General features: G+C 45.8%; 1 protein-coding gene across 2 annotated transcripts; it reads right to left on the bottom strand.

The window, feature by feature from the left end:
• On the bottom strand, nucleotides 1-6887 carry SPINK2 (serine peptidase inhibitor Kazal type 2). Of its 2 annotated transcripts, none has more exons than XM_043448037.1 (4): nucleotides 6760-6887; nucleotides 5911-5954; nucleotides 1707-1816; nucleotides 1-325 (listed from the first exon to the last, which is right to left on the bottom strand). In XM_043448037.1, exons 1-4 carry the CDS (start codon nucleotides 6812-6814, stop codon nucleotides 280-282), a joined length of 255 nt encoding a protein of 84 aa, XP_043303972.1. In that variant the 5' UTR covers nucleotides 6815-6887; the 3' UTR covers nucleotides 1-279. The 2 variants fall into 2 exon arrangements, with proteins under 2 accessions (XP_043303972.1, XP_043303974.1); XM_043448039.1 differs by lacking the exon at nucleotides 6760-6887 and adding an exon at nucleotides 6365-6714.
• Nucleotides 6888-7583: the final 696 nt, after the last annotated feature.

Consider the following 7583-nt stretch of genomic DNA (forward strand, 5'->3'; position numbering starts at 1 on the left):
TAACTGAACACAATGCTGATTTTATTCCAACTAAATAAAGCAACATATAAGTAACCTGGGCGATAAGCTTAACTCAAGGGGCAAATGCCAAGAAACAAGGACTTTTTTTGTTTGCTTTAATTATCAATCACTGTCCATGGCTCTCTTCCACATCTCATCTCAGAAAATGTGGGCTAACAAATCTCACACAAAGAAACACAGGAAAAGAGAAATGGGAAAAATAAAATTCATCTAGTATGCGGGGGTGTTTCTCCAATTTCTCTTCTGTAAACTGCTCCATCAGCAGGGTCCACTTCGGATTATTTTAATATCACGACCATCTTCCCTGAAAATTGACCAATCATAAAAACACATTTATTGAAACTGGCCCACAAGTTGTATTAAAAAGACCCATGTCATTATACATTATAGTCTGTCCCAGTTGACAATCATTTTTAAAGCTAAATCTAGGGCGTTCCCTGGTGGCTGAGTGGTAAAGAATCTGCCTGCCAATGTAGGAGACGTGGGTTCTATCACTGATCCAGAAAGATCCCACATGCTGCAGAGCAACTGAGCCTGTGTTCCAAGCCCAGGAACCACAACTAATGAAGCCCTTGCACCCTGGAGCCCAGGCTCTGCAACAAGAGAAACCTCTACAATGAGAAGCCTGCACGCTGCAATCAGGTAAAGCCCGAGCAGCAACGAAGACCCAGCACAGCCTAAAATTATTAAATGATTTTTTTAAAAAAGCTAAATCTAGGAAACAATGAAGGTGAAAACCCAACTCTGCCATTTTTTTCCCCAAACCTTAGGGCACATGGAACTATCCCCCACGAATCACTCTGAGAAGACCTGGTAATTTACTGAAGACTAAGTTCAGAGACTGAACCCCTGAAATACAAAGCAGTGTATCTGGAGGTGGAGTCACGGTCACCTAAGCTGGCCAGGTGTGTTACACAGAAGATGTCAGTATAATACACTTATTAGTGAGCATTCTAACAGGCAGAGTTACTAAGACCGGTTTTCTGACCAGTAGTGCAGGGTGTGTAGGTCACCTGTACGTGGCTCCTGAATTCAACAGAACATTTACTATTGCACAGAGTTTAACTACTAAATATATTCTTGTCTAATTTTTTTTGGCTGCTTTGGGTCTTTGCTGCACACAGGCTCTCTCTAGTTGCAGAGAGCAGGGACTGCTCCATAGTTGGGTGCTTGGGCTTCTCACTGGGGTGACTTCTCCTATTGTGGGGCTCAGGTCTAAGCACCCAAGCTTCAGCGGTTGCAGCACAGGGCTCAGTGGTTGTGACTCTCGGGCTCCAGAGCGTGGGCTGAGTAGCGACGGTGCACGAGCTTAGCTGCTCCTCAGTATGTGGGATCTTCCAGGACCAGGGATGGAACTCTTATCCCCCATACTGGCAGGTGGATTTTTAACCACTGGTCCACTGGGGAAGTTGTAAATATATTTTTCATTTTGGGAAATTACCCATCCCTGGAGAGTAACATCACTTAATTATCTGGTCTATAACTGATTAATCACACACCTCTTTTTCTAACCTTGACCTAGAAAATTCACTGATCCTGTGTCTTTTTAAATATGTCTTAAAACAGAGCTACTTATGTCACATTTGATTCTTATGTCCAAGAAAAGAGCCACAACTTCCTAAGTAATCAAAATGCAGGAGAAGAACTAAAGTATATGTGCCTAGTTTATATTGAAAAATTGCTACCTGATTTTCATGCACAGAGTACACTCATTGGGATAAGTGGACAAATCACTTCCACACACGGGGTTGAAGTCCCGGGGACATCCTGGTAATGTGTACTGATGGCAGTTTGGCTAGAAAAGAGAAAGGAAGACAGAAATTGGTGAATAACTTGAGACGTTTTTACCATAAGAGGAGGGCAAAGTTCCACCATTAGTCACTCAGTCATGTCCGACTCTTTGGGAACCCATGGACTGTAGCCCACCAGGCTCCTCTGTTCATGGGATTCTCTAGGCAAGAATAATGGAGTGGGTAGCTATTCCCTTCTCCAGCGGATCTTCCAGACCCAAGGATTGAACCCAGGTCTCCTGCACTGTAGGTAGATTCTTTACCATCTGAGCCACCAGAGAATAATTTGGGCAAAGTGCCAAGTTTCCCTATATTTTCTAGAAATATCCTACAGAAAAATTTCTATTTTACACACACACACACACACAGATTTTTCGAAGCATCAGATGTAGTGTTGAAGCAATGGGTCAATACCTGCTATGTAAGATAAGGACCTCAGCAGAAGGTTGACGCTGGCTGACTTTTAAATGAAAGTCCAAGATATGCCACCAACGTACTTTACTGTCCTCCAGCTTCATAATCTGTTCTTCACGAGCAACTCCATGAGAATGTCCTGTTACATTCCACCTAATTCTGTGGCATGATGCCCAGACACACTCGGAAATGTAATCTTTTGTCTGGACTTGTAAGATACTGGCATTTAAGCAACAGCATTAAGGAAAGCAGTAGGTTCAGAATTAGACCTCAGGGATTGTTACGGGTTTAACTGCATCCACCCAGAAAGATATGTTAAAGTCCTAACTCCTAGCACTTCAGAATATGACCTTATATGGGATTAGTAGGGTCTTCATATGGGAAATTATCTTAAAGTAAAAAGTTTAGGAGAATAGGCCCTAATCCAATATGACTGGTGTGGTTATAAAAAGGGAAAATTGGGGGACTACCCTGGTGGTAAAATTCCCATTCAGGAATTCTTCCCTGGTGGCTCAGACGGTAAAGAATCCACCTGCAATACAGGAGATCTGGGTTCGACCCCTGGTTTGGGAAGATCTCCTGGAGAAGGGAATGGCAACCCACTCCAGTATTCTTGCCTGGAGAATCCCACGGACAGAGGAGCCTGGTGGGCTACAGTCCATGGGATCACAAAGGGTCAGACACGACTGAGGTAGCTAACACTTTTCTTTTCACTCTGGTGGTGCAGCAGATTAGAATCCAGCTAATCCAGAATCCAGGGACACAGGTTTGATCCCTGGTCTGGGAGGATTCCACATGCTGCAGGGCAACTAAGCCCATGAGCCACAACTACTGAGCCCAAGTACTGCAGCTCTGAAGCCCATGTGCCCAAAGCCTGCGCTCGGTAATGAGAAGCCCAAGCACCAAAAGGAAGAGCAGCCCCTGCTCGCTGCAACTAGAGAAAGCCTGTTCAAATAAATAAATTTTTTTAAACAAAAGGAAAGTTTGGACACAGAGTCACACACAGAGGCAAGATCATGTGAAGACACCAAGAGAATGCCATTTACAAGCCAAGAAATGCCTGAGGCTACGAGATACTAGGAGAGAGGAGTGGAACAGATTCTCCTTCACAGCCCTTAGAAGGAACCAACCCTGCCGACACCTTGAGTTTGGACATCCAGCCTTGAGAACTGTGAGACAACCCATCTCTGGTGTTCAAGTCACTCAGTTTGTGGCTTTATTACAGCAGCTCTAACAAACTGATGTTGGATCATGGATCTCAACCCTCAGATTCAATGGAATTGAGGCCAGAGAGGTAATATGTCTTGCTCATAACCTCTAGTCTCCAGCAGGACCAGGACTAGAACTGGTCACAGTGGTCACATCATAGCATCCAGAGGCTCACTCTAATAACAGGTTGAATATATGATCTGCTGTATTTGTTTTGTTTTAGTAATAGTAATCATCTTTCCTCACTTCAGAATAAGTGTTTAGTACTCTGAATAAATGAAATATACCTTTTCCTTCATATTATGTGGATTCATAGAGACCTAAGTAGGACAGCGCATTGGCCAAACTCTGAACTAAAGAGAAACTTTTGACCCTTTCCACCCTCTGTTCAGCCTTCTATCTCCTTCTAGGAGCCTGATGTGTTCTTCCTGCTCTAGGCTCACTAAGATGATGGCTTCCAGGACAGCTTCCACAGGAGACTAGATACCCTTTCTCTCATTGGAAAAAGTTCCAATGAGATTGGGACAACTGGTAATTGGTCAATTAATTGAAAAAGTCGATTAAAGTAGGGAAACAGTAACAAAAACTGTAACATACCCTAAACATGTTCTCTTAAAACATATAAATGAAAATAAAATTGCCAATCTTTTGATGGGAAGCCAATGAGGCACATGGCCAGCTATAATGCTACCTACACTAAGACAACGTCCTTGCAGCCAGGTATGACCGACCACACGATCAAGGCCAGGCCGACGGGATGCAAGTGGAATTACCGCGCGCAGTTGCTTCTGTGCTTGTGTTAGTCATTCAGTTGTTCCGACTCTTTTCAACCCCATGGGCTATAGCTCATCAGGCTCCTCTGTCCATGGAATTCTCCAGGCAAGAATACTGGAGTGGGTTGCCATTCTCCAGATTCTCCAGGCCCAGGAGTCTCCCTTCAATCCCCAACCCAGAGATTGAACCTGGGTCTCCTGCATTGCAGACTCCTGCATTTACCACCTGCTAGGAACCTCCTTTAAAAGAAAGTTGGGGCTTGTCCTCTGCCTTCCCCAATTTTTATTCTTTGTCTATTCCTCCATCCTGCTCCTGGGTGCATGGAACTCTACGCTTTACAGACCAGGATGACAAAGTCCACATCCTAAGATGGCAGTTCTGTGAGCTGTTATTTTGAGTCCTTGTTATCTGCAGCTGAATCTAATCCTGACACAAGACATAAGACTTTTCCTACGAAATGTTTCAACTAATTAGAGTTCTGTGTGCTGTCACTGAAAAAATCATACTCATAATAAATCATCCATGATTTCTTCTTTTGTTTTAAATGGGATTTCTCAACTGCATTCGTATTTTGGACCAGCTAATTATTTGCTGTGTGAGGCTGTCTCGTCCATGGTAGGGTAAACACTAAACAGTAACATCACTGCTCTCTATCCACTAGAGGCTAGTTACAAGTTCCTAGATCTGTGTCCTGAGGGGTAAACCTGCCCCCTTTTTAAAATATGGTGAGAATTTAAAGACACTGGCACAGCAAGGTAATATACAGTTAAAAAATAATTCCCCAATTACTTACTATTGTTTTACTATACCTAATTCAATTTTTTAGAATTTGTCTTTTAGCAAGTTTTTCAAAAGCATCTGACACAGTTTCCATATAAACATTTTCATTTGTTTACCCTCATGTTCATGCTGTCTCTACATCTTTTATAAATTAAGACTGTGGCTGGCATAATAGGCTTGTGAACACAGATACTTGAGTCTTGTTAAGAATACAGCTACACTCATGAGAAACAAACTCTATGATTTACAGGAGAGTAGTTAAACAAGAGGATGGTCTGTCTCTAACCAGTGAGTAATTGACCTGCTGTGGGAATGGTTAGAGAGAAAGCAGAGAGTCATATGTGAGTTGCTTAAATACAGAATGGCTGATCCAAATATGCCCTCCTAACCATTCACATAGGACGCCTGCCTTTAGTTTCCCACCTCCAGCCTCCCCATGCCAACAGCCTCAACAAGGGCACATCTGATGCCTTCCCTTTTCCCCATTTACAAAGCTTTCCCACTCCTGTGCCTTTGAGTCTCAGCTAAAACACAGGTGACATGGCTGACTCACTTGCTACATTAAGCTCTGAATAACTAGTTTTTGCTTGTTCTCATCTGGTTGGCCTCTGTTTGCCTCCACGGAACTTAATTTGAGAATATACATAAAATATCTAGTACAACATGTAACTACTGGGCATAGGACCTTCTAAATCATCAAAGGAGATAGTAAAAGGAAACAAAGCCCTGAGGCCTGCAAGACCTGAGCAATTTTTAACCAAAATTTACACTGTGATCTGTATCAAAAAGCCTGCCTGAGAATCTGGTTTCTAAAGAAGCAGTCAACTGTCTCGAAAGCGGCAGACCTGAAAACCAGCCCCCACCCAAACCACTGCGGGCTTCACTGTATTAGGAGAAACAATCCAAGCGGTTTCCTACTTACTGAGCTGTATTCTGAAGGCTGACCAAACTGAGCATTGGAAGAGGCTGCAAAAAGGAGACAGACATTTTAAAGGACGTGATTAAGGTTAGTGCTCATTCATAAGGGTTTTTTTAATTCAGCTTGTGATTTAGACAGGCTACATGTCTCCCTCTCCCTCACATGTCTAGCTTCTTTGACCCCTTCCTAAAAAAGTCGATTCAGTTGTGTTCTGGCACCTCTCCTAGCAGGCACACGGAAAACACTCGATAACCGTTCTGTATCTGACCACCCTAATAGGATTGCTTGGGAAACTCTGGAGCTACCGAATAAAGGTTAGAGAAGCAACTCAATCGTTCACGATGTTGTTTTCCCCTGTGGTGGAGATAATAAGTGCAAATTTTGACATCGGGTGTTATCACTTTAACTCCACTTTAAATAGACATCAAGTCTGGCTGGACTGAAGCCGCTTTCTCACCAGCCCCACGGTGCTTGGCGCACTTGGCATTCACAATTCCTGATTCCTGGTACATCTGCTGCTGAGGTTCTGCAAGGAAGGCCCCGGGTCCATAAAAACCTGACTCCTAACCTTGGGTTTCAGAAAATCCACTTTAAGGGAGAAAGAGCAGCCTGGGAAGAAGCCCAAGCAGGAACTAAAGAAGGTTGGGGCTCCACAATGCCACCCCCCAAGCCCGGACATCCCCAAGTTCGTGTCCCCAGGCAACTGCGGGGCGGGCCGGAACCGCCAGTAACGGGTGCGCGGAGGGGCACAAAGGCCCCCAGGCCTCGGGGAGGGACAGTAGCGGGCAAGGCCCCCCTCTCAGTAACTCCTGGGCTGGTCCTCCGGGGACCAGAGAGACTGGTGAGCGTTACCGGCCGAGTCCCACCAGACCAGGAACAAAACCAAACGCAGCGCCTTGAGCGCCATCGTGCCTCCGCGGCCGGCCGTCGGGTCCCTGCGCTCCAGCGTCCGCGCGACCAGGGCGGCTCCCGCGCGACAGGGCGGGATGCAGGCGGGGCAGGGCAGGGGGCGGGGAGGAAGGAGGGGGCCGGACGGGGCGCGGGAGGGGCGAAAAAGGGCGCGTGGGAGAGGAAGACAGAAGAAGTTGCCAGTCCCCGACTCCTCGCGCTGCCTAGAATGAGAGCAAGCGATTGAAGAGGCCATCCCCACCCTGCAGCAGACGAGAACCTCGTAGGAGCCCTGGATGATCTAGCGGACTGTCAGTCAACCTCAGTTTCAGAAGCATCTGCTCTCTACCAGGCAGTGTGGGGGGCTGAAAACAAAGGAGGTGCCCGCTCTCTAGAAGCTTTCTGGTGTAGGTGTTGGGGATGGGGTTACCCAGGGAACTCCACAACAGGTGAATACAGTAATTTCTGAAAGTGCTAGAGAGTGGTGGGGATAGGGGAAGACTTTGGGAGATCAGGAAAGGCCTTACCGAGGTGGCATTTAAGCTGAAAGCTGAAGGATGAGAAAGAAGCCTGGTGAAGACCGTGAGAACAAATATTTCAGGCTCAAGGAAAAGCAAGTGTAGAATCCTGGAGACTGGAGCCAACTCACTGTGCTCAGCTGGACCCTAGGTGAGGGAGGGGGCCGGAGAGGGAGTTGGAACCACAAGGCCTTGACCACACGTGGTGTTGTAGGCTCCTGATAAGGGATTTGGATTTGTTCGGATTGCAGTGGAGGATTTTAGACAAGG

Source organism: Cervus canadensis, chromosome 26, assembly GCF_019320065.1.
Source record: "Cervus canadensis isolate Bull #8, Minnesota chromosome 26, ASM1932006v1, whole genome shotgun sequence".
Lineage (NCBI taxonomy): Eukaryota > Metazoa > Chordata > Mammalia > Artiodactyla > Cervidae > Cervus > Cervus canadensis.